Here is a 26915-nt window from a genome sequence, read left to right as displayed (position 1 = left end):
TTAATCTCCCGGATGACGCGGTCATTGACAGAATCCTCCAGTCGCTTCCACCAAGCTACAAGAGCTTTGTGATGAACTACAATATGCAGGGGATGGAAAAGACCATTCCCGAGGTATATTCAATGCTGAAATCAGCGGAAGGGGAGATCAGAAAAGAACATCAAGTGTTGATGGTGAATAAAACCACCAAGTTCAAGAAGGGCAAGGGTAAGAAGAACTTCAAGAAGGACGGCAAGGGAGTTGCCGCGCCCGGTAAACCAGTTACTGGGAAGAAGTCAAAGAATGGACCCAAACCCGGGACTGAGTGCTTTTATTGCAAGGGAAGTGGTCACTGGAAGCGGAACTGCCCCAAATATTTAGCGGGCAAGAAGAAGGCCGGCAACACCCAAGGAACTACGGAATAAACGGAGACTGGCAAAGGACGAGGTGATGATGCACGTCGGGAATGGTTCCAAGGTCGATGTGATCGCCGTCGGCACGCTACCTCTGCATCTACCCACGGGATTAGTTTTAAACCTCAATAATTGTTATTTAGTGCCAGCTTTGAGCATGAACATTGTGTCTGGATCTCGTTTAATTCGAGATGGCTACTCATTTAAATCCGAGAATAATGGTTGTTCTATTTATTTGAGAGATATGTTTTATGGTCATGCCCCGCTTGTCAATGGTTTATTTTTGATGAATCTCGAACGTGATGTTATACATGTTCATAGTGTGAATACCAAAAGATGTAAAGTTGATAACGATAGTCCCACATACTTGTGGCACTGCCGCCTTGGTCACATTGGTGTCAAGCGCATGAAGAAGCTCCATGCAGATGGACTTTTGGAGTCTCTTGATTACGAATCATTTGACACGTGCGAACCATGCCTCATGGGTAAGATGACCAAGACTCCGTTCTCCGGAACAATGGAGCGAGCAACCAACTTATTGGAAATCATACATACCGATGTGTGTGGTCCAATGAGTGTTGAGGCTCGCGGAGGATATCGTTATGTTCTCACTCTCACTGATGATTTAAGTAGATATGGATATGTCTACCTGATGAAACACAAGTCTGAAACCTTTGAAAAGTTCAAAAAATTTCAGAGTGAAGTTGAGAATCAACGTGACAGAAAAATAAAATTCTTACGATCAGATCGTGGTGGAGAATATTTAAGTCACGGATTTGGTACACACTTAAGGAAATGTGGAATAGTTTCACAACTCACGCCGCCTGGAACACCTCAGAGAAATGGTGTGTCCGAACGTCGTAATCACACTCTATTGGATATGGTGCGATCTATGATGTCTCTTACCGATTTACCGCTCTCATTTTGGGGTTATGCTTTAGAGACTGCCGCATTCACTTTAAATAGGGCTCCGTTGAAATCCGTTGAGACGACACCGTATGAATTATGGTTTGGGAAGAAACCTAAGCTCTCGTTTCTAAAAGTTTGGGGATGCGATGCTTATGTCAAGAAACTTCAACCTGAAAAGCTCGAACCCAAGTCGGAAAAATGCGTCTTCATAGGATACCCTAAGGAAACTATTGGGTATACCTTCTACCTCAGATCCGAAGGCAAGATCTTCATTGCCAAGAACGGGTCCTTTCTAGAGAAGGAGTTTCTCTCGAAAGAATTGAGTGGGAGGAACGTGGAACTTGATGAGGTGATAGTCACCCCTTCCGAACCGGAAAGTAGCGCAGCGCGGGAAAATGTTCCTGTGGTGCCTACACCGACTGGGGAGGAAGTTAATGATGATGATCATGAAGCTTCGGATCAAGTTACTGAACTTCGTAGGTCCACAAGGACACGTTCCGCACCAGAGTGGTACGGCAACCCTGTCCTGGAAATCATGTTGTTAGACAACGGTGAACCTTCGAACTATGAAGAAGCGATGGCGGGCCCGGATTCTGACAAATGGCTAGAAGCCATGAAATCCGAGATAGGATCCATGTATGAAAACGAAGTATGGACTTTGACTGACTTGCCCGATGATCGGCGAGCCATAGAAAACAAATGGATCTTTAAGAAGAAGACGGACGCGGATGGTAATGTGACCATCTACAAAGCTCGACTTGTCGCTAAGGGTTATCGACAAGTTCAAGGGGTTGACTACGATGAGACTTTCTCACCCGTAGCGAAGCTGAAGTCCGTCCGAATCATGTTAGCAATTGCCGCATACTATGATTATGAGATATGGCAGATGGACGTCAAAACGGCATTCCTTAACGGCTTCCTTAAGGAAGAGTTGTATATGATGCAGTCGGAAGGTTTTGTCGATCCTAAGAATGCTACCAAAGTATGCAAGCTCCAGCGCTCAATTTATGGGCTAGTGCAAGCATCTCGGAGTTGGAACATTCGCTTTGATGAGATGATCAAAGCGTTTGGGTTTACACAGACTTATGGAGAAGCCTGTGTTTACAAGAAAGTGAGTGGGAGCTCTGTAGCATTTCTCATATTATATGTGGATGACATACTATTGATGGGAAATGATATAGAATTCTTGGAAAGTATAAAGGCCTATTTGAATAAGTGCTTTTCAATGAAGGACCTTGGAGAAGCTGCTTATATATTAGGCATCAAGATCTATAGAGATAGATCAAGACGCCTCATTGGTCTTTCACAGAGTACATACCTTGATAAGATATTGAAGAAGTTCAGTATGGATCAGTCCAAGAAGGGGTTCTTGCCTGTATTGCAAGGTGTGCAATTGAGCACGACTCAATGCCCGACCACGGCAGAAGATATAGAAGAGATGAGTGTCATCCCCTATGCCTCGGCCATAGGGTCTATTATGTATGCCATGCTGTGTACCAGACCTGATGTAAACCTTGCCGTAAGTTTGGTAGGAAGGTACCAAAGTAATCCCGGCAAGGAACACTGGACAGCGGTCAAGAATATCCTGAAGTACCTGAAGAGGACTAAGGATATGTTTCTCGTTTATGGAGGTGACGAAGAGCTCGTCGTAAAGGGTTACGTCGACGCTAGCTTCGACACAGATCTGGATGACTCGAAGTCACAGACCGGATACGTGTATATTTTGAATGGAGGAGCAGTAAGCTGGTGCAGTTGCAAGCAAAGCGTCGTGGCGGGATCTACATGTGAAGCGGAGTACATGGCAGCCTCGGAGGTAGCACAGGAAGCAGTCTGGATGAAGGAGTTCATTACCGACCTAGGGGTGATTCCCAATGCGTCGGGCCCAATGACTCTCTTCTGTGACAACACTGGAGCTATTGCCCTTGCGAAGGAGCCCAGGTTTCACAGGAAGACCAGGCATATCAAGCGTCGCTTCAACTCCATTCGTGAAAGTGTTCAAAATGGAGACATAGATATTTGTAAAGTACACACGGACCTGAATGTAGCAGATCCGTTGACTAAACCTCTCCCTAGGGCAAAACATGATCAACACCAGGACGCAATGGGTGTTCGATTCATCACAATGTAACTAGATTATTGACTCTAGTGCAAGTGGGAGACTGTTGGAAATATACCCTAGAGGCAATAATAAATGGTTATTATTATATTTCTTTGTTCATGGTAATTGTCTATTATTCATGCTATAATTGTATTGTCCGAAAATCGTAATACATGTGTGAATACATAGACCACAACCTGTCCCTAGTAAGCCTCTAGTTGACTAGCTCGTTGATCAACAGATAGTCATGGTTTCCTGACTATAGACATTGGATGTCATTGATAACGGGATCACATCATTAGAAGAATGATGTGATGGACAAGACCCAATCTTAAGCATAGCATAAAAGATCGTGTAGTTTCGTTTGCTAGAGCTTTTCCAATGTCAAGTATCTTTTCCTTAGACCATGAGATCGTGCAACTCCCGGATACCGTAGGAGTGCTTTGGGTGTGCCAAACGTCACAACGTAACTGGGTGACTATAAAGGTGCATTACGGGTATCTCCGAAAGTGTCTGTTGGGTTGGCACGGATCGAGACTGGGATTTGTCACTCCGTGTGACGGAGAGGTATCTCTGGGCCCACTCAGTAATGCATCATCATAATGAGCTCAATGTGACTAAGGCGTTAGTCACGGGATCATGCATTGCGGTACGAGTAAAGAGACTTGCCGGTAACGAGATTGAACAAGGTATTGGGATACCGACGATCGAATCTCGGGCAAGTAACATACCGATTGGCAAAGGGAATTGCATACGGATTGATTGAATCCTCGACACCGTGGTTCATCCGATGAGATCATCATGGAACATGTGGGAGCCAACATGAGTATCCAGATCCCGCTGTTGGTTATTGACCGGAGAGGCGTCTTGGTCATGTCCGCATGTCTCCCGAACCCGTAGGGTCTACACACTTAAGGTCCGGTGACGCTAGGGTTGTAGAGATATATGTATGCGGAAACCCGAAAGTTGTTCGGAGTCCCGGATGAGATCCCGGACGTCACGAGAGGTTCCGGAATGGTCCGGAGGTGAAGAATTATATAGGAAGTCAAGTTTCGGCCACCGGGAAAGTTTCGGGGGTTACCGGTATTGTACCGGGACCACCGGAAGGGTCCCGGGGGTCCACCGGGTGGGGCCACCTATCCCGGAGGGCCCCGTGGGCTGAAAGTGGAAGGGAACTAGCCCTTAGTGGGCTGGGGCGCCCCCCTTGGGCCTCCCCCCATGCGCCTAGGGTTGGGAACCCTAGGGGGGGAGCTTCCCCCTTGCCTTGGGGGGCAAGGCACCCCTTCCCCCCACTTGGCCGCCGCCCCCCTTGGAGATCTGATCTCCCAAGGGCTGGCGCCCCCCTCCAGGGGTCCTATAAATAGTGGGGGGGAGGGCAGCAAACTACAGCCTTGGGCGCCTCCCTCTCCCCCTGCAACACCTCTCTCTCTCGCAGAAGCTCGGCGAAGCCCTGCCGGAGAACCGCTACATCCACCACCACGCCGTCGTGCTGTTGGATCTCCATCAACCTCTCCTTCCCCCTTGCTGGATCAAGAAGGAGGAGACGTCGCTGCACCGTACGTGTGTTGAACGCGGAGGTGCCGTCCGTTCGGCACTCGGTCATCGGTGATTTGGATCACAGCGAGTACGACTCCGTCATCCACGTTCATTGGAACGCTTCCGCTCGCGATCTACAAGGGTATGTAGATGCACTCCTTTCCCCTCGTTGCTAGTAGACTCCATAGATGCATCTTGGTGAGCGTAGGAAAATTTTAAATTATGCTAGATTACCAACAGATGCGCGGAGTGAGTCGGGCATCACCATCCGAGGAAACACCGACGAGCCGGTGCTGGCCGCGGCGACGGCGGCTTGGACGAGGCTATGCTGGCTAGGGTTTACCCCAAGCATGTAGAGTGCCTCCCTCGTTGCCGTGGCGACGCGGGCGTTGGTGAACTCCTGCTGCGCGGCGGCGACGGCGGCGGCCTGCGCAGCGGCCTTATCCCTCGCGTCCGCGGCGTGCCTCCGGCCCTTCCTCTTGGCCGACTCCCTTGCCCACTGTTCGGGCGTCAGCGCCTTCTTCGGCTTGGTCGCCGCAGCGGTCTTGCGCGGGGCACGAGGCTTGCCTTTTCCGGAGGGGGCGACGACGCCGGACGAGGCTAGGGAGGTGAGGCCGGCGGCGGCGTCGAGGTCGAGGTCGATGGCGTCCTCCATGGCTGGTTGGGGGGGGGGCGGGGCGCGCGCGGGCGGGAGCATTTTTGGGGAAAATGGGGGAAAATGGTGGTGGCTGCCACCGACAGGCGGGCCCAGGGAGAGGAGTAGGCGCGCGCGCGTCTGTCTCGTGTCCGTGCCGACGCAAATCCGGCTCAAAATTGGGCCTGGAATGGGTCGCCCGCGGACGACAAACGGACGCGCGTCCGTTTGGATCGGCGCGTTGGGCCGCCACTTTTGTCCGCGCCGACCCAAACGGACGCGGGCGGACGAAATGGGTCGCCCCATTGGAGTTGCTCTTATCACGCCTACTGCGAGTGAGCGGGTTTTAAGGGCTTCTATGACTGGTTTAGGTCGATTGCAGAACCTATCATGCATTTTTTTAATCTATTTTCTGCGTCAGTTATTGTCAAAACTTCTTTTGATTTCTGTTTTTTATCTGTTTCTTTATGCCTTTTTTTTTCTTTTCTCAATACATGTCTACTTTTCAAATACATCTTGTAGAGTTTTGTATATGTTTGAAATATTTTTAATACATGTAGAACATTTTTTAAATACACGATGACCAATATATGTTTTACCCATTTTTCTGAATACAAATTTTAAAAGGTGCAAATACAAGTTGAACAATTTTCGGAATCATGCAAAATATTTTTTATAAACTAAGCAAATATTTACATTACACTGTATAATTTTTGTCTTGAAATGCTACTAACAAATTTTTGAAACACATTAATTATTTCCGAATGTCACATATATTTTTGAATGGTTTGAAACATTTTTTACATTGTATACATTTTTTGTGTCAATTTGTATCAAATTTTCTTTTCGTGTCTGTTTTTTTTGTATTTTTACCTCTTTTTTTTAATACATGAACTTCTTCGATACACCTTGTACATTTTTCGTATACTCTAAAATATTTTTTGATATGGGTAAAACATTTTTCAAATACATGATAACCATTTTTCAAGATAGATTAAACATTTTGTAAATACAATTTGAGAATTTTTCCGAGTCATACGCAGGATTTTCTACAAACAACATGAACATTTTTTTACATTGTATAAACAATATTTTACATTGCAATAACACATTTTTTTAAATGCCACTAACATATTTTTCCAATGCATGAACCGTTTTTGAATGTCACTTGTATTTTCGAATGGCTTGAAATGTTTTATGATTATACGATTTTTTTCTACATTGTATACATATTTTTAATAAATGACATCAACTTTATATTGAGTTGTGTGATTTTTTTTAAAGTCATGAACAGTTTCTGTATGCTATCCACATTTTTTTTAAGTTAGCTGAATAATTTTATTAAAACGTGTTAACATTTTTCAAATGCACATGATGAACTTTTATGCAAGCAAAATTACCTTTTAAAGATGTTTTTGGAAATCTAAAAAAAAGTAAAATAAAAAGGAAGAAGGACGAAAGACGAAGTGGAGAACAAAAACGAACGAACATGCGCGAAGCTACTTCGGGCGGTTCAACAATAGCGACGGGAGGACGCCCCTTGAGGTGAGGCCTCCTTAGGTCTTAGGGCGACTATATATCACTTAGGGGCTGTTTGGTTAGTGGCCTGGCCTTCGTGCCTGGATGAAGAGGCTGCCTGTGTTGTGTTTGGTACTTTCATGTTTTGTGCCTGGTGTGGCTAGCCTGGATGAGATGTGTTTTGTTGGTGGCCTGGCCTGATGAATGCTTCAATAATTTACTACCATGATTGAATTATTTTATCACAACGTGTTTCATTTTTCAGATGCACATGATAAGTTTTTATGCATGCAAAATTACCTTTTAAGGATGTTTTTGGGAATCTAAACAAAAGCAAAAATAAAAAAGAAAGATGAAAGACGAAAGACGAAGTGGAGAAGAAAAATGAACAAACACGCCCAAAGCGACTATGGGTGGCTCAACAATAGCAACGGCATGGCGCCCCTTGAGGTGAGACCTCCTTAGGTCTGGGCGCGGCTATATGTCACTTATTGCAACCCTGAAGGAGATCACGCCTCAAGCAGCGCTGCCTTCCCATCACTGTGGGCCGGCCCAGGTTGGTTTGTTTTCGTTTCTGTGTTTTCTTATTTTGACTTTTATTTTATCCTTTGTTCATATTTTGGGATAATTATGCTGAAATACATATATTCAAAATTTGAATAAACATAAAAATTTAATAAAACAGTGAATTTAAAATATGTTTGCGCAGCATAAAAAAATTGTTTGCATAGTCTAATATTTTATAGCATTAAAAGAGTTTATACAATGTAAAAAAAGGTTACATATTTTCAAAAAACTATTTTATATCATTTTAAAACGCTTCTACATGTATTTCAAAAATATTTAACGAATATTTAAAAAATATCCAAAAACATGTGTTTTGAAAAATACGTTAACCTTGTATTAGAAAAATGTTGAACATGTATAAAAAACTGTTTTATATGCATAATAAAATGTACAATATATATGAAAATAGTAGAAATCAAAATGTATATATGGACAAATTTTAGTCATGTATTTTTTAAATACAAACATGTACAAAAATGTTTAATATGTATACAAATAATGTATAATATTAAGAAAAAAAGGGGACTCCAAAATGTATATTTCATTTTAATGTTAATCATGTTTGTTTAAAATGTTAGACATATATAAAAAATGTTCCTTATTGTATAGAAAAAATGCACAATGTGTATGGAAAAAAGCTTTACATCAGTACATATATACTGAAAAATGCACAATATGTATTTGAAAAATTTAAGCATGTCTAAAAAAATTCTGGTTGTGTAAAAAATGTATGATATGTCTGAATAAGAATATTGATGAAAACCGACAAGGAAATATCCCAAAAAAGAAACAAAGAAAGCCAAAGAAGAAAAAGAGAATGAAAACTAAAGAAAAACCGGTGAAAATCTGCTCCTCGAGCGTCCCTTACTATACCGACCTACAAGCAGCGAGTGGGACGGCTGCTAGAGGCAAGACGTAATTATGAATCAATACATGCGATACATAGCCCTAGCGCTTCGGTCTGAAATAGTTCCCTCGTGTTCTTCCCAGAACGCAGGCACGCAGTAGGAAGCTCCATGTTGTATTTTAGCAGCTTAGATTTGGCCAGCAAAAATGGAGAGCAACTAAATTTTTTTAGGGATCACAGAGCAACTTATTAAGGAGTACTCCTTCGGGAGCCCTCTCAAGGATTACTTGGGTTGGGTTGGGAGCGCGTCACTTGGCATGCTCTCAGCCACCACCACGTGTCGCGCTCTAGGCGCTCCCTTTGTAGTATTTTTCTATATGCATTTTCGGCTTATAGATAGTTTTTTGGGTTTTTTTGGCTTCTCGGTTTTACCCATGTTTTTAGCTTATGGATCAAAAACATTTTTCTTTTGAAAAAAAATGCAAAAAACTCTTTTTTTTTCTTCCCCGAGAGCCGTGCCATTTGGAAAAGGAAAAAACACGTTTTCCCCCTTTGTGAGAGGCACGAATTTACTTATCGTCGAGGCACAGATTTGCTTCCGCTAGAGGCATGATCGTGCCTCTCGGAAAGGAAAAAAAATATTTTTTCCTTTCGCGAGAGACACAGGTTTGGCCAGCAAAATGTGATGATTCGTGTAAAGCATAAACGGTTCTGACCAGGCCTTGCGTGTGGTAAGCTGGCCCATACTATTCCTTATCGCGCGCGCGCACACTCGCACAAATATCTAATTGTTCGTGTCTCATAAAATATATTTTAATTATTCGTAAAAAATATAATTTCTTGTTCCCCATGGAAAACCTCCAATTTCTTATTAGTAATTACTAATCTCTAAGTTACTGTTATATTCTCTAAAACAACTAATGTTAGGAGTTGGGTGCAACGATGATTTTACAGCAAAACAGGAGCAAAGAGTGTGTTTGTAGCAGGTGCGTGCAACTATTATTTTGTAGCTGGTACGTAGTAGGTGCGACTTTTTCTTTTTCTTTTTGTGAGAAACATAGTAGGTGTGCCTAACAGTGTTATTTCACAGTAAAAGAGAGTCACTAGTTGTGGTATTGCCACACTGCACACACAATGTTCCCGTCAAATTCTAAAAAAAAGAAAAAGAAAAAAAAGACAATGTTCCCGTCATCATAGCAATATTTTTGTACAGAAATGGAAGTACTAGCGTCCCTTCTTAATGTCAAAACTAGTTCATTTGAAAGTGTTTTAGCTCACAGTCAATCTGTATATATTACACTAATCGGTGACGATGAGGACGAAGTCCACATACCGCAACAGGGGAGGCCCAACCTAACCTTCCAATACTGTTGCGTCAGCAGACGCGTCTTCATTTTCCAAGTAAATTATTTTTTGAGAATTCACTTTTTTATAGTAAAGACGCGTCTGCACTCGAGAGTGGTATCTTCACATTTTCTGTGAGGGGCACCTCACATTTCCGGCAAGGTTAGGCCCGGACGCTCTCGGTTTTCTTTTCTTTTTGAGACAGCACACGTTCTCCGCGCGAGGGCTCGTCGGCCCGGCCCGCCTGCTGTCCCCTAGCGGCCCGTGCGCGGCCGGCGCGTACCCCCCATTTACGGAAACGCGAGGCCCTGGCGGCCCATCTCGGCCCGCTCGCCGCTCTAGCTTTGCGGGAAGGAGAAGGCATCGTCATCCTCCATCATATTCCCCAATCCGAGATGGGTTAAGACCCTCGCCACCAACCCCTCCCTCCCCGTCTCCGCCCTCCCCACCGCACCGCACCAAGCCCACCGCTCCTCGCCGCCGCCCGCCCGCCCGCCCGATCGCCGCCGCGCGCAGCCGACTGGCCCAGCGGCACTCCTCGCGCCGCCCGGTCGCCGGATTCCGCCGCCCTCCCTCCCCTCGCGCGCCGCGCGAGCTGCCTTGCACAGTGAGTAGTAGACAGGCTAGGGTTGACACTCCCCCCTTCTCCCCACCCGCGCTTACTCCTCCTCGTCGCCCTCACAGTCGCCTTTTCGTGCTCCCTGTGTCAGTCCTCTCCCCGCCGCCAGCTCCGTCAGGTCCCCCGGCGTCGCTTCCCCCCTTCCCCGCCGCTGCTCCTCACGCCGTCGGCGCTCAGTTCGCCGGGGTTGCGCCAGGAGAGTACCGGCTGTCTGTCCGTCGATCTACCCTCCGTGGCGCCACTCGAGGGCTGCGGTAACGATCTCATCCCAAAATCACCTCCCGTGCGATTTGTTTGTGCGGATCGGACGATTTGTTTGTCAAATCGGAGGTGGCTCTTGTGTTGATACGCCCTCGATTGACCGGATCTGCGAGAATTCTCAAATTTAGGTGTTCTGCTGTCAATGTAGTACGGTCCGTGTAATATTGGTCATGGTAATTTGCGGCGATCTTGTAATATCTTATGTCACCGTGTAGTTGATTATAGGGTGCTTTCGGTCGTTGTGCCTATTATTGGAACAATCTGTGGTTAGTTTTAGTCAGTCTTCATTGGTACTGTTTTGTTTATGCATTGCTGTTCAGGGTTTAAGTTCTAGTGGTGCCTATTTGGATCATGCTCCTATGGGGCTCACACGAACGTGATTGCTGATTACCATCATTTCACAGTTTTCACTGGTTTCTTCTATCTTTAATTACGCCTCTATAGCTTGCATTTGGCGCTTAGTTTGTTTAGCTTATAGCGGTATGTTGGCATGATAAACTATGGTATTAGTGAATTGTGATGTTGTGCTATGGCCCAAATGATCCTTTCTACCTCAGTGTATGTCTATTTGGATTGGACCTTATTGTTATGTGGTTCAACTAGTGTGGTGGTAACCCAGTAGAGGTCTATTTTGATATTTATCACTTGAGTTTGATGTTGTTGTCTATTAACCTCCTCCTTGAGGATTTAAAATTGAGCTCTACTCAGATGAAATAGCAACTTGTATTTCATTGTATTCTGAACCTGTGCTAAGCCACCCACATAGCTTCATACTGTTGGCTATAATGACAACTTTATGCTGTTCTACGCGACGGGAATCATCACTTGCTCGATTTATCCATTCATGCAAAGTACCCCACTTGTTTACTGTTGTTATCCCTCGGTCCCAGACTATAAAGAAATCACAATCTACTCAGTTGCAAGTTCTGAAGGCGGTGATGCAAATTAGAATTTGGGTTTCGATTGTTAAGCTGTTCCTGAAATGGGGTTAGGCTAGGATGAGCTTTGCTGCTCCTTGCCTTGCTCACTTCACCCATATGCACACAATTGTCTGTCTTCACTACGTCATAGGTCATATTACCCTAGGTGTATTTATCGTCGCTTTACATCCCTATCTTCCATTGCAAGAGGCATCATGTTCCAGGCCTCAGCCGGATCCCGTTGTCATTATTTCTATAACCCGTGCTTCAAGAATTAAACTTCTTTATAGTGATATCTGTTTTCACTTGTTAACATTTGTAGAGTTTTGTTGGTTCATCCTGATCACACTTATCTTTTGAGGAGAACATATTTTCTTTAGGCAAAACTTCCGGATACATATGAGTATATTATATTAATTTTGGTAGCTTATTGGTTTCATTATGTTTGAAGATGGTGCTCTTTCGTGTGTGCAAATGGTGACACACTAATGCGTTTTTCCTATTACTGTTGCAGGACAACTATCATTGATTATATTAACCGAGAGACTAGTTTGAAGCTTTGGATTCTCTGTTGAAGCATCCACACAAATCCTTTGTTAGAACATAGATAGCAGGAGGGCGTTGAAATGTGGCAGCTTGCCTCCATCCTTTGTTACTTCTGAATACTGAAGAGCTTAGCTTATCATATTCCTCAAAATTCAAGGTCATACTGCTATGCAATCTGGAATGGAACAAACAACGGGGGTAAGTGGTCATGAACATGTAATTGATATTCCAAGGGATAGCGGTCCTTCGGCCTCGGCATCGCACAGTGTTGGTAGAGAGAACCATGAAGAGTTGAATCCTGTGGATAGGCCTTCAACAAGAGCTGCAACGTCTGCCTTGCAGCCACCAGCAGCAATAGGTCCTCCTCATGCAGAAAATACTTCAGGCACTAGGAGACGTGATAACTATGGTCGGCGACATAGGAGCCCTTTGAACTCTGGACTATGGATTTCTGTTGAAGTTATCGTTAATGTTAGCCAAATTGTTGCTGCCATTGTTGTGCTATCCCTGTCAAGGAAGGAACATCCACAAGCTCCATTGTTTGAGTGGGTCATAGGTTACACAGTCGGTTGTTTTGCCACTTTGCCACATCTTTACTGGCGCTATATACACCGTAATATTGTGAACGGTGAGAATGAGCCAGCACACTCACTTCAGGGCTCCTCGCAGAACAACTCGACTGAGCCCACTCCTGCAAGTGTATCAGAACGGCGAAGGAATGCTGCACGAAATGCAGTTCTGGCTAACCCAAGGTACATTGTTGTCTTTTTGCATGAATAGTCCTCTATGTTTGTTGGTTTTATATGAAATGGTCATAGCTTGCATGTGAAATTCACTATTCCAGCTCACAGATGCATTTCTGGATCATAGTAACTTTTGTTGAATCATTATATGGTTGAAACTGGCTAGCTTTGCTGTTTTTGCTATTTGAGCAGGAAAATATTACTAGATGCTGCTCTCAGCTAGGTTACGGTATATGGGAGCTAGTTTATGCCTGCCCTCCACGCATCTACTTATGATGAATACTACAAAGTCCATAGTTCTGTTCTGCTATGGATGGGTCATAATACGAACCAATTTATAAATGATGATGGATGCCCCTTGTTTGCAGGATTAATGCACTTTTTGACCACTTCAAGATGGCCTTGGATTGTTTCTTTGCCGTGTGGTTTGTTGTAGGAAATGTGTGGATATTCGGTGGGCGTTCTTCGGCTGTTGATGCTCCAAACTTGTACAGGTAAGTACATATATTGTTTCTTCGGATGTGATGTTATGTTTCTTTACCCTGCTGCTCACGTTGTTTCCTACCAGGTTATGCATCGTGTTCCTCACCTTCAGCTGTATTGGGTATGCCATGCCTTTCATCCTCTGTGCAATGATATGCTGTTGTCTCCCCTGCATTATATCCGTCATGGGCTTCAGAGAAGACACAAACAATACAAGAGGGGCCACTTCGGAATCCATCAATACTTTGCCAACTTATAAATTCAAAACCAAGAAACGCCGCCATGGTTCAGGTAATGAAGCCGAAGGCCAAGAGGGAGGTATAGTGGCTGCAGGGACTGACAAGGAGCGATCGCTTTCTGCTGAAGATGCTGTATGTTGCCCTGTCCCTTTGTATTTTTCTTACCTGCTTATTGCTGCAAAAATGGATGTTCCATGTTGCATTCACTTACCGACTTGCCTTTTTTCGTGCTTCCAGGTTTGCTGCATCTGCCTTGCCAAGTATGCACACAACGAAGAGCTTCGTGAACTTCCCTGCACACACTGCTTCCACAAGGAATGTGTCGACAAATGGCTCAAGATAAATGCACTATGCCCTCTGTGCAAAGCCGAGATAGCAAGCTCATCTGGCACATCTGATACTCGCCACATCGACCATACAGTACCGACGCAGGAGATCGAAATGCATTAGATTGGTCTGCCTTCCATCTTCCGAGGTGATACATAAGCATATAGTTTGCTCGCGGTGCCGGTCTGCATGTATAAAGTTGATGCTTTTGATCTATGGATTGTAGCGATGGTGTCCCAAGGTTTTTTTTGTCCTTTTTTTTAATCTTGGAGAAGTTACAGCTCTTCTCGCTGTCAACACTCTTGACAATGCAAATGCAGTATTGTTTCTATTTGGCGTTCCGCTGAACATGGAGAAATGCTGGCCCAGGCCCAGGTATATATATGTTGCCTTTTCACTGTGGTACGGCCTATGTCTATCATTTTTCTTTTCAGAGATGAAAATTTATTATATTGGGAGGATAATGATGCCATTGGGCTGCCCATTCGACTCGGCTGCCATGGGCGTGCGTGATTGCTGGGTTGGCACACGCGTGTAATGGCGGCGTAGGATGGTCTATCAGAAATGAGCACCAGAGATCATGTTGAGCAGAGTAGATAGCTGGCTAACATGTTTCGAGCCATGCATGGATCGATGGTAATCATGCATACGCATGAAACATCTAAATCCAAACCATGCATACGCATGTTCTACTACAGGAAATACTGTCATTGCCTGATTGTTCAGCTGTCTGCCGAGTGTAAATTCACGGGTACTCAGCATACGGAGAGTAAGCCGAGTGTCTGGTAAAACCACTCGTCAACAACCCAATACTCGGTAATGTGCCATTAAAAAGAACTTGGTAATGTGGCGTATTTGTCGAGTGTCTGGTTAAAAACAGTCGGCACAGGAAGCAAAAGACACTTGGCTTAGACGGGTGGCTCGACAAAGTTCAGGCCACGTTCCCCAGTTGCTTACACGTGATGCAGAGCCGGTAATCCCATTAAAAAAAACAATGAAAAAAAAACACTCGGCTTACTTATTTATATTTTCTTTTTCACAATGCAGTTACAGGTATAAGCGGAGTACCCGATATATAACACTCGTCTTACCCTTTTGAATTTATATTTTCTTTTGCATTTTTGTTTATTATAAATCCATTTCTTAATGCGCAAAGTATTTTTTTAACTATTACCCCTCATTTTTGTTTTATTGTATTTTCTCCCCCCTCTCTTTCTCACTAATTCTCTCGTTCGTATTTGCCGTCACTTTTTTCCCGTTCTATGTTTCCCGTCCTCTCTCTCTCTACCACCACTTTCCCACATCAAAATGGTGTGTTGGCTTTTTACTCTTTACACCATCCTTGTATACCCATGTTAGGAGCCCATGCAAAAGGAGAAGTGGTTTCAGCCCTTTATCACATGATTTCGTGTGTCTCCATTTTCGTTGGGCCCCGCAATGTCTACCATGGCCCTGACGTTGTTGAATCGCTCAGCACCCAGGTGATACAGATCTAGCCGGATGTTGAGGACAATGTCCACGACTGCCATAAGGTTCTGGAACGGTTGTGGGAGAAACCAACACATCATCCTACTCCCCTTCAATGATGGAGGTGTGGATATCATGCGCTCGTGCTACCAAAGGAGTGATGTCGGCGGTGGCCACACGGTGCGACCTCCACCTCTGCTCCATGATGATGGTGGTCGCCCATTTGTCGGCTAGAGTGGCATGATCATTCCGCAAACAGAGTTGCGTCTGTGCGAGGGCTTTACGCTAGGCCTCCAGGGGCTTTGCCTTTGGGTCGTCGCCGACGATCGACGTGTGAAGGACTTCGAGCTCTATTGTTGTGGTTTCCTCCTCCACAGGGTTGGTTGTATTCTCACCACCGGGGTTGTAGACGGAACCGATGCTTGGAGTGTCAATGTCTGGTTGACCATTAGGACCTCCTTCAGCGCTGCTACTAAAAAGCGGTGTTGGGAAACGTAGTAGTAAAAAATTGGTCCTGCGAATAAAACCACGGATCACTATGAAGATGCTAAGAGTTTGATCTTTACCAACGAACACAGCAGAGAGAAGAGGTTGGTGACGATAGTTGCAGATTCCCACAGCTAGGTTATACCTCCTAGTCGCAAGAACTATCCCGATCTAGGGTCAAAGTTACGATCCCTCTGTCGGTATCCACGCGTACTGTATTAGTGATTTGGTAACACTTCGTCGTCCATGAGAAAGATCATCGGGAGAAACTAGAGGGAGAAGCAGCCAGATCAAATAGACGGGAGAGAGGAATGGGGCACACGGCATCAAGGCAACCTCCAAGGGTTTTGGTGTGTTATAGGAGTTGCCCCTAGCCCTGTATATATAAGTGGATGCCTAGGGTCGTAAATTGGCGAGGGGGGCTCACCAAAGTCGGTCTAGATTGCTTGGAGGAGTCCTCCTCGTATTCAAGGTGGAAATGCCAGGACCGGTGGCGTTTTTGGAAACACCGGGGTCCGTGGCCTTTCTGCTCCCCCCCGAGTCAACCCTTGGCGCACCGACCTATGGCCTTGCGGGCCACCATGCACCAAGGACCCTCTGGATTTGTCCATAAGGTTCTAGGCCACCGCGCACCAGGGACCCTCTGAGATCTCCAAGAACATTTTCGGGAATATCCGAAGCACTTGCAGAACCACCCGAAACTCTTTCATCACCCATTCTCTATTTTCCTTTATCTCCTAGTTCTCCTACAAACCACTAACCATTAAGTGTGTGACCTTGCAGGTTCAATAATATGCATACATGACCTGGAACACCTTCCGGTCAATAATCAATAGTGTGATTCTGACACCCATATTGATTCCTACATGCACACAAATATATTTATCGAGGAAACCTTCTTATTGCGTACACAATTCCCTTTGCTTCATGATATTTAACAAAATGCAAGGCGAGACTTTTGTCAGTATCCTTTTGAATAAAATTTTGATCACAATACTAAGTTATCCTCATTATGGTTTTGTTCTCGTTTCTTGTTTCTGTATCCTTGTATCCTCGTGATCATATCATACTGTGTCTGGCCATACGATGATAGATACCGTAATATTGAGTGGGCCCGGAGAGTATTATCCATCGTCGAAGGAGTAAATCCCAATCTTGAGCTATCAAATCCCTAGACATAGTTTTTTGATGTGCCCGAAAGCTGCCTTTATAATCACCCTATTACGGGTAACGTTGGAAAAACTTCAAAGTGTACCATCCGGCATGAATGTACTTGATACTCTCATGGTTTAAGGATGTGAGTATACGATACCACTTTTATGATTATACTTATAACATTGTGACAATGTGTTCTCGTAGTATATCATTCGGTTGATCTGTTCAACACCATTGTTCCGTTCACAATGTGCTCTCGTTGTTGCCGGCATCCTTGCTACTTTAATAATGTCCTATGACCATGAAAACGGGATCATCATGCAACACATGAGCTAGCCTTAGAGGTGAGACTAAGACCCTATTTTGGGTTTATGTTTCCACACATGCATGTGAGTTTTCCTCTGAATCTCACATTCAAGAAGCATAGCAATTTCTAGCATAGAAATGTAAACATTAATTATAAACATGGAAATAGATAATAAAATTTATTATTGTCTCTAGATCATATTTCCAATAGGTTGCTACCGAGTTGTAGTCCCCTCGGACTTATATTCATCCAAGATAGGGAAGATGGACTCCACTGTCACCACAAACTGACAACTCGAGGAGGGTTGGTGGATTGTTGATGCAGATCGCAGGCATTGCATGCGCGTTGGATCTTGTGCCCAACACAGTGCCATGTTGTAGAGACGTGTCTCATCGACTCCGTCGGCGATGAAATGCAGGCTCCCAAAGATGGAAACCCGGCCTCGAAGAGGGGAGCAATGTGGTCAAGGCAATCCGCGGCGTTGGCAATGAAGCTCAGGGTCCAAAGGATCCCAACTTATTATGCTCGCCAGAACTCGGGGGTTGTAGGCTCTCCAGACTATTTTGCATGGATGTCGCCTTTCACAGTCAGCCATCTCCCTTTCCTCTTGCATTGGTCCCATTTGTACATGCGTGTGTCATGTGTTCACTTCGGCTCTCAACTACCCACCAATGTTTCTCTTGCCTTGGCCCACCTATCCATGTGTGAGTACTCTGCTCGGTTCTTGCATATCATTTTCGTAGCCCTACACAAGGGGAGGAGGAGAAAAGTGTTGTCTGCGTTGGTTGTGTGTGTCGCTTGGTGCTTTGCATGGTGTGTCTACTTCGCAGGGCGTTACATACTACCGTTCAGCCTTGAGCTACAATGCCGCACAACCCAACAACCCGCACCACACGCTTCTTAGGGCGACCGTACACACACCACGATCGTCGCAGGGATTGTGAGATACAGTACTTCTATGAAATTGTTAGTTGAAAAGAGCGTCTGCGTGGCCGGGAAGTACGTCAGGTGTTATTAAAATTCTTGCACTAGACGTACGTTTGGGGCTCACGGAGTCCATACAGAACTTAAAGTAGAAGATGAGTACCAAGCATTGTTTGGACTCGGAATTAAATTACTTAAGATCAGTTAACTATTCTTAGTTCTTTTTAATATACGATCATATGGTTAGCTAAGTTGTCTTAATCAACTTATTATGTCTGTGTTGCCCTCCTAGTCCCTACAAGCGGCACATCTAATCATTTTATATTGGCATGCTACAAGGATTCTTATATGTATTCTCTATAGGTACCCATAATTTTCTTGCCGGGTAGGTACCGACAAATATGTAAATCAAGAATCTAAAACTTAATGTTACACTCCAAATTCTTATACATGCATTGCATAGACGACAGCAAACTTATATATTTTGTCCCCCTGTGCTCACGCCAAAACGCTATAAAGATACATAGGAATATTATTGATAGAAAAATCCGTCAACATCACCGTGCAAGCACTTCCAGCTAGGCCTGTTTGATTTATACCACCATCCCCACACCAGACGGTAAGTACCTTTGATTTATAACATCCGCCCACTAGACGTACTTCACCGCTACGTTGGAGACCTTCTTCATCATTTATAGTTAAATACATGCATGGAACTATATAAGACACCCAATTTCATTCGTAGAAACAAAGCAGAGCACACATTGCACACTAGTACTCGCAAGCAATCCATCAAATATACCATGGCCATCTCAAAAGCTTTGATCATTGGCCTCCTCGGATGCCTTTGCTTCTACAGTTCGGTCCTAGCAGCTCGCGAGATCAACGATGACTTGTCGATGGTGGCTAGGCATGAGAGCTGGATGGCGCAGTACAACCGTGTGTACAAAGACGCTACTGAGAAGGCATACCGATTTGAGGCCTTCAAGGACAATGTCGGGTTCATCGAGTCGTTTAACGCCGAGAATCACAAGTTCTATTTGGGCATCAATCAGTTCACCGACCTCACCAACGAGGAGTTCAAGGGGACAAAGGCTAACAAGGGGTACAAACCAAGCTTGCAACGGGTTCCTACCAGATTCAGGTACGAGAATGTAAGTCTCGATGCACTTCCGGCAATCATAGACTGGAGGACCAAAGGTGCAGTCACTCCCATCAAGGACCAGGGCCAATGTGGTGAGTATATTAAGGATAATATGTATTGCATATATGTTTATTTTTTTAGAATGTCGTCTGATAGTATCTACTAAAACATAACCATGTGTAGGTTGTTGTTGGGCATTTTCTGCGGTCGCTGCTACAGAGGGCATCGTTAAACTCAAAACTGGCAAGCTTATCTCACTGTCAGAGCAAGAGTTGGTCGATCGTGATGTCCATGGTGAAGACCAAGGTTGTGAAGGAGGTCTCATGGATGATGCCTTTAAGTTCATAATCAAGAATGGTGGTCTCACCACCGAGTCCAACTACCCATATACCGCGGCAGATGACAAGTGCAAGAGTGGAACCAATGATGCCGCAACCATCAAAAGCTATGAGGATGTTCCAGCCAACAACGAGGGAGCGCTCATGCAAGCCGTCGCAAGTCAACCTGTCTCAGTAGCTGTAGATGGAGGAGATATGACGTTCCAGTTTTACAAAGGTGGAGTAATGACGGGCTCATGTGGCACTGATCTAGACCATGGAATTGCAGCTATTGGTTATGGCAAGACCAGCGATGGTACGAAGTATTGGTTGTTGAAGAACTCATGGGGAACAACATGGGGCGAGAACGGATATTTACGAATGGAGAAGGACATTACCGACAAGAGGGGCATGTGTGGCCTTGCGATGGAGCCTTCTTACCCCACTGCATAGAAGGAGTGCCATACGCCGCATATCCTCCTATGGAAAAAAAAAGTACATAATTGCACACGTCCACTTTAATTAAGTATAGTTTGTATGTGTATCTAAATTATGTACAAACATATGTCTTGTATAGTATTTCATGTTCCATGAGTTCAATGAATACAATGTAAATTATGCCACATATATAAAGATTGAAGAATTTGTGTTAACTATATCATTCAGAGATTGTTAATTGTGCCGCCTCTTGTGCCTTCATGCATACATAATGAACTACTTCCTCCGTTCCCAAATATAAGTCTTTTTAGAGATTTCATTATAAAGACTACATTCGGATGTATATAGACTCCTTTTAGAGTATAGGTTCACTAATTTTGCTTCATATGCAATCTACAGTGAAATCTCTAAAAAGACTTATATTTAGGAACGGAGGTAGTATTTGACTAGTTCTTGTTTTTATGATAATCTTGGAACCATATAAATAATATGTGAAAATGGTGGAGTTGATTTATAAATAAATGTTGAAGCGTGGAGGTGGAACAACATGATGAATGTCAATTCGTAAATCTTGAGGAATTGAATTATGATGGAACATCCTCTCTCCCATTGTTACTTTCCTGCTCGTTCAACCCACAACACCAGCCAAACCAGAGATAGCTTTTCTTTCCCCTCTCGCAAGGCGACTAGGGAAAGCATGTCTCCCCTCAATCTCCGCCAGTGAGTCCGTGGATTTGTCTCCCATCCACCTGCCGCTCCGGCGGTCGGTGACGGGGAGGGGGTTTCTGGTGCCTCGGTTCTGGCTAGCAGATAGGTAGGGTTTTAGTCCTCGCATGGGCGGCGTTTGGACGGATGACGACGCTTCTTCTTTGAGTCAGTCTTCCGGGCTCTGATCCTCCTCAAGTTCGTCCGTTGGGATGGATTAGACGGAACTCCGGCGTAGATTCCTGTCAGCTTTCTGGGCGGCGAGGTTAGGGTTTCTCGTCATGCGTATCCAACGGCGATATTTGGTGTCAAATTATTCAGATCGATTTAAGGGTTCAACGACGACGACTGCGGCTCCGGGACACTGGTCAGGCCGGCTCCGGTATGGCCGGGACAAGCGGCATGTGCACGAAGACGTCCGGTTGTTATCGACAAGGTCAGGCCGGCTCCGGTATGGGAGCGGCGACAACAGCGCATTAGCGGCTCGTTCTGGCGGAGGCAATGGTTGTTCGGTGGTCCATAGACCTCGATGTAATTTTTATTATGTTTGTTCCGGTGAATCTTTATAACAGACCTGTTCTTTTCGCAAAAAAAAAAAAAACCCACAACGCCAGGCGCATGCTTCCTGCATACATGTACTAAAATCCAACAAACTAAAACTTGTGCTTTCGTAGAGTTGCAGTAGTATGCAAAGCACTGGCGCGTTCAAGGTCCCGTCGTGAACATTAATGTTATGTTTGTGCTGTGAGGTTCCAAACGTGGACAAGCCAGTTTTCCAGCAAATTTGTGGCGCTGTGCAACTCCCGATGCTGAGGCTTGCTGCGGCCACTTGTGCCCGTGCTGTGGTAGAGGGCGAATGTTGAAGAGGCACGAGCCCTGCCTGACGCCACGCAGGTGTCGCGGAGCAGCCAGCCGAGTGACGAGTGTTGTTTCGGTGGCTGACATGCCGGCCGAGCCAGTTGGGTTCTCCGGTGGCGACTCCGGCTGGCTCGGTGTCCAACCTACTCGTTGTACACGGAGAGCGTAGTCCCTCATCACGGTCGGTCGGGGCATGTGGTGGATGTGTTCTTCTTCCCCGAACGCCCTGAGTTGCTGGGCTGGATCGCAGGCAGACAAGCAACACCTTTGCATATTGTGTCACTTGTTTTGTTTTAATTGCGAAATAACTCTTTATTACTCAAAAATTAGGGAGTACAATCTCGTAAAGCAACATTAAGGACTTCCTCTGGGCCGGACCCTAGCCAAACCATAGTTCGACCATTAGCCCTACCAAAGTTTGCCATGGAATGACTAGCACTATTGCCACTACGACGTATATGCGTAATAAAAGAGTCACGTTTCTCCATACTTTGCTTGATCTCTTTGATAATAAAACAATACTTTGACGGGAGCAGCGATTCGGTGCTCGAGCTCAGCTGCTCCTGAAATCGCTGGCGTCCTTTCCTGCCTCAGGATTCCAAGAATTCGTCCTGACACGCCTGGACAGAGGCGTAGAAAAAATAGCTTACGGCACCTATACAGTATGTAACAGTGCACGTCTCGTGGGCCGAACTCGTACGAGGAAATGCCTCGTCGCGCGTCGACGTCCTAGTCCGTGGACCAGAACGTTGCGTGTTGTGCTGAGCCATGGAACATATTTGTTTATTTTTAGGGGAAAGACAGATGGTACAGGACGTTCGTACCAATCTGCATCTTGCGCGAACACAAGAGGCCACGATCCCTTTTTTAAAGCAATCCACGACCCACTCCCTCGCTCCATCCTGCGGTGGCTGTGTTTTGCGCCGGTGGCGACTCAAGGATGGGAGATGCTGGGCTTAGGTTCTTGTTGGATGCCGTCGTCCGGTGAGTTCCTCCTTCCTCTCGCTGGAGATCTACCGGTCTTCGAGATTTGTTCTCCAGCTGACGCATGAGGAAGAAGCTGACCTCATGGCTGGCCGTCGCCCATGGCCGTGTGTTCCAGGCTCCCACTCCGGAAGCAGTTCGCAGACAGCCTTGAACATCCGGATCCGCTTCCTCTGGCCTTGTTACCGCCGGGCGGAGGAAACCTTGCCGTGCCGGCGAACTCAAATGTTGGGTCTGGATGCAGCTTGCACAGGGTAGTTAAATTCCTATCGTGGTTAACTGTACTTGTTCGAAAATGGCTCGATGTTGTTGTGCTCTGCGATGCTTGATATCATCTCATGTTAGTATGGACGGTTGTACCAAATAGAAGTAGTGGTTTTTTTTAATCATAATTTTGAATCATAAATATTGGTCCCTGAGAGTTGTCCCTAAGGATAACTTGTTAGTTCTCCTTGGCCGGCAATTATTTCAATAATCGTTTTTTGCATCTGAAAGACTGAAACTACCTACATAATTGCTTGGATTGGAAAACTTTTAGGTTACGTCTTTGCAGTTCACCACCTGACAGGACGCCATGCCCCTCTAGAATGAGTGCATTAGAGCAGTCGATTCGCAGATATGCAGATGAGCCTACTAAAAGTGTAATAAGACCAGAACTAGGCTTGAGTTTGGATTCACTTGGCGAGACGTACGACTTTTACAACTTGTATTTCTGCTAGATTGGATTCAATCAGGTATGGCAAGAACAGATGGGACGCCGACAGGACCAAATCAATGCAAGAGCATTTGCGGCTGCTCGGTTCGTACTAAATTCTACTTAATTGTTTATGTGAGTCATGACAGGCATGTCCACCTGATTTCTTTTTTGTGTTATAGCGTTGACATTTTCTGCTTGTTTTATGTGCAGGGGAAGCCAGAGCAGATTGTGTTGCGAGTACCCTGCGTTGATGAGGCTCCTGTGTGTGTCCGAATGCACTACTGGTTCTTCAGGGATGTGGTAACATTCGACATGTCATACTAACAATCATTTTCAAAGCATTATATGACTGGTGTGCTGATGCAAGATGAGCGACTAGAGAGCTTCGAAAATGTGTTTTCGCAGAGTTTCTCCGGATGATGGGAGGCCCGACCCCTAAGAATCCTCACAGGTTAGCACCTTGTTTCTTACTGTATGCAGCAGATAGTTCTTTTTATAGTTTTGGAAATAATTGAAATTCAAGTAATACTAAGTATTGGATTTATGACAGAGCAGAACAGAGCTAAGGATGCAAGAGACATACTGCCCGGGCACCGCGTTCAGTACCAGTAGGACGGTACGGTTAATATGTCTTTCACATGCAGGCATTCGATGCTATACTTGTAGGCTATGGATGTCATGCGCAGTGGCGGTGCCAGGAATCATATCATGTGTAGTCAATTGGGTGTTGTGTAGTCAAATGTAGTATGAATTTATAAGATTTTGTTGCCTGATTTCTACTTGTTGTATGATGTATTTACAGAAATCTGTGTAGTCAATTGACCTCACAGGTCAAGTGTGGCTTCGCCACTGGTCATGCGGATGAGAGATGAGGATGCAGAAGCATTCGAGCACATGTCAGCTGGGCTAAACGCCGTGTTTATTAGCGGCGCACCATTTGCAGGGAAGAGGGATGGTTTGGGTTTTAAGGACCTCCTGGCAATGGAGAGGTTGCATTTGTGGGGAATGGCAGTGCAGGTCATGAAGACAGTGATGGCGGCTTGGCAAGTGTGAATGCACTACAAGGGCTTGCTGCTCCAGAGAAGCAGAGAGGTGTTGGTAGGCCGACTAGGAGCAGGGAAAAGGCACCGTACGAGGGACTGAGTAAACGAATGAGGTTCTACAACATCTTTCGAAGGCCACAAGCGACGGCCTGCCCTGACCGAGGGGATGCCCGCAAGCAACCGCGTAAGCCTGGGAAATGCAAGAAGTGTGGAATGGAAGGGCACCATCAGAACACGTGCGCACGACCACTCGGAGGTGCTTAGAAACAAGATGCAATGTTTTTTTTCAGTTTTAAATGTTGTTCGTTGAGGGTTTTCTTGTGTGTTTCAGTGAGCAATGCTCCACACTTGTTCCTCTATACGAGTCCTCAGACTTCACGTTCCATCGAGTAAACTTTATTGATGTTCATCAGGGGTTCAAATTTATAGAGTTTTTTGTTATCCCGTGGACCGGCAGTGTTTGTATGCCATGGTACGCACGCAGTTGGCAGTTTTGCGTCCCATGTTTGATGTCGACTGGTGTGTAAGCTTGCATGGAGTGATGATGATACGTGGCCCTCATGATGTTTAAGCATACCATGCGGCTGTTGATGAGTTGAGTTTGTGCGCTGTGTGATTCAAAACTTGAACTGCTGACAGAGTACATGCCATTTTCTGAAGCACTGGTGGAGAGATGGCAGCCACAAGTAGTATAGGACTGGATGGCCAGCCGTTATTTTGATTGCCACCTTCAGTATAGATTCAAAACCAAGCAACGAGCTTCCGTTCTGATGACACCATCGGCGGCAGAATCCGCTGCAAGTGAAACGACGAGGAGGTCTGAAGGCGGTGATGCCGGAACAAGAACTTCAGTTACGTACGCATGCACAAGTGGCAATGGTGGTGATACAAATACGATTGGGTGTGGCGGACCACCATGGGAGATATAATAATGACGGGCAGGAAGTGGCCGAGCGGCCGGGCCACGGAGACGGCTCAGGCTGGGGGATAATGACTGAGCCGTGCCTGAATTAGTTGTTCCGCCTCTGCCTTACCGGCTGCGGCGCAATTAATGTGCCCACGCGTTAGTTTTATTTGCTTTCGATACAACAACTATACAGACAGAAATACAACAGGATGCACACATCCACATGTGAGTCGACGGCTATGATTTCGGGAACAGCTGAGCCTGGGCTCAGAATTGGATATCCCTACTTTGATAGATTTGTTTCACTACTCTTCACCATAGCCACCGCCTCCAAATAGTCTGATTCAACATCAATGGGTAAATTACTCCACTGCAAAGCCAATGAAATCCCTTCATGCAGCGCAAGAATTTCTGTTTCCAAAACATCCTCACTTCCTCCCAGAAATCTGCATGAGCTGAAAATAATAATGCCAAGGTGATCCCGAAGAAGCATACCCGTCCCCGCAATTCCATTGAGGACCGAACCATCCGTATTAAGCTTAACACGCCCACGGACCGGAGGGATCCAGGATGTTTTAGGCCCAAGTACATTATCATTGCATGCGTGCTGCACCAGTGGGTAACAGGAGTTGGCCACCATCTTTCCTTTCACAAAATCTGCATTCGGATCCATGTTGAGTGAAGTTAGTGAATCAAGATAACTTGATAAAAATCTGACTGAAACATCAGTAGGTGGTGCCGGCTTGTCATGCACTAACTCATTTCTGATATGCCATAGTCTCCAAAAAAGCATCAGTACGCGAACTCGCATAGCCTCATCTACATCACAAATAAGCTGCAATAACCAATCATCATGGCGCATAATTGTGGTAACATCAGGAAGGGCCCAAACTTGAGACATAGCTCGCCACAACTGACGTGCATTATAACAAGCACAGAAGACATGAAAAATGTCTTCATCCTCTCTCCCACAAACTGGGCATGTACCCCGAGTCTCCAAAGTCCTCTGCTGTTTATTTTTCCATGTTGCCAAAGAATTCGTCGCAGCACGCCAAGCAAAAGAAAGAACTTTAGGTGGGGCTGGGCATGACCAAATTAGGTTCCAAACCTCCCTATGCCCATCATGGGCGCTGCTTGTGGAAGCTAAAGAAGGATCATAGAGCTCACCCGCAGCTAGCCAGTACGCACTCCGTACTGTAAATTGGCCATTCTTCTCTGGTTCCCAAGCAATGAAATCTTCCCCAAACCGCGGAGATGGATGTATACGACAAATAGCTTGGACATCCACCGACAAGAAAAACTGATTCAAACGGGTCAAGTCCCAATTACCATTATGATCAAGTAATTCTATCACCCATTTATAACGACATCTTCCCCTTTGAGAAAGCAAAGAACCCGTGGCACCACGAGCCAGCCAACGATCACGCCAGATCCTTACATTTGCCCATTTGCAATCCTCCAAACCAAACCCTTTTTCAAGAGTTCAAGACCATGACAAAC

The 26915-nt window shown here is 45.4% G+C and overlaps 2 protein-coding genes and 1 long non-coding RNA gene across 5 annotated transcripts; all 3 read left to right on the top strand.

Moving 5' to 3' along the window:
- Positions 1 to 10293: 10293 nt before the first annotated feature.
- On the top strand, positions 10294 to 14388 carry LOC123145815 (E3 ubiquitin-protein ligase At1g63170). Of its 2 annotated transcripts, XM_044565310.1 has the most exons (6): positions 10294 to 10452; positions 10556 to 10718; positions 12160 to 12943; positions 13303 to 13428; positions 13503 to 13788; positions 13894 to 14388. In XM_044565310.1, the coding sequence occupies exons 3-6, from the start codon at positions 12360 to 12362 to the stop codon at positions 14104 to 14106; spliced, it is 1209 nt and encodes a 402-aa protein (XP_044421245.1). In that variant the 5' UTR covers positions 10294 to 10452; positions 10556 to 10718; positions 12160 to 12359; the 3' UTR covers positions 14107 to 14388. The 2 variants fall into 2 exon arrangements, with proteins under 2 accessions (XP_044421245.1, XP_044421247.1); XM_044565312.1 differs by lacking the exon at positions 10556 to 10718 and having other exon boundaries at positions 10331 to 10452.
- A 4684-nt stretch (positions 14389 to 19072) lies between these two features.
- Positions 19073 to 20236, top strand: LOC123142844 (senescence-specific cysteine protease SAG39-like). The gene is made up of 2 exons (XM_044561574.1): positions 19073 to 19558; positions 19650 to 20236. The coding sequence occupies exons 1-2, from the start codon at positions 19126 to 19128 to the stop codon at positions 20234 to 20236; spliced, it is 1020 nt and encodes a 339-aa protein (XP_044417509.1). The 5' UTR covers positions 19073 to 19125.
- Positions 20237 to 22618: 2382 nt separating this feature from the next.
- LOC123141967 (uncharacterized) lies at positions 22619 to 24579 on the top strand. 2 transcript variants are annotated; one of them, XR_006470486.1, is made up of 5 exons: positions 22619 to 23022; positions 23488 to 23567; positions 23676 to 23916; positions 24021 to 24081; positions 24268 to 24579. It is a non-coding gene; the product is annotated as an uncharacterized lncRNA (long non-coding RNA). The 2 variants fall into 2 exon arrangements; XR_006470485.1 differs by lacking the exon at positions 22619 to 23022 and having other exon boundaries at positions 23030 to 23567.
- The last annotated feature ends 2336 nt before the right edge of the window (positions 24580 to 26915 follow it).

This window comes from Triticum aestivum, chromosome 6D (assembly GCF_018294505.1).
Source record: "Triticum aestivum cultivar Chinese Spring chromosome 6D, IWGSC CS RefSeq v2.1, whole genome shotgun sequence".
NCBI lineage: Eukaryota > Viridiplantae > Streptophyta > Magnoliopsida > Poales > Poaceae > Triticum > Triticum aestivum.
The sequence above is the reverse complement of the archived record's forward strand: the minus strand, read 5'-3'. Positions and strand labels throughout refer to the sequence as shown.

Excerpts from the sequence above, each read along its gene's own strand:
- LOC123145815 (XM_044565310.1), top strand. The coding sequence starts at position 12,360 with ATGCAATCTGGAATGGAACAAACAACGGGGGTAAGTGGTCATGAACAT. Across the intron at positions 12,944-13,302 it reads GCAGTTCTGGCTAACCCAAG|GATTAATGCACTTTTTGACC; the intron begins GTACATTGTTGT and ends CCTTGTTTGCAG. Across the intron at positions 13,789-13,893 it reads CGCTTTCTGCTGAAGATGCT|GTTTGCTGCATCTGCCTTGC; the intron begins GTATGTTGCCCT and ends TCGTGCTTCCAG.
- LOC123142844 (XM_044561574.1), top strand. The coding sequence starts at position 19,126 with ATGGCCATCTCAAAAGCTTTGATCATTGGCCTCCTCGGATGCCTTTGC. Across the intron at positions 19,559-19,649 it reads CAAGGACCAGGGCCAATGTG|GTTGTTGTTGGGCATTTTCT; the intron begins GTGAGTATATTA and ends AACCATGTGTAG.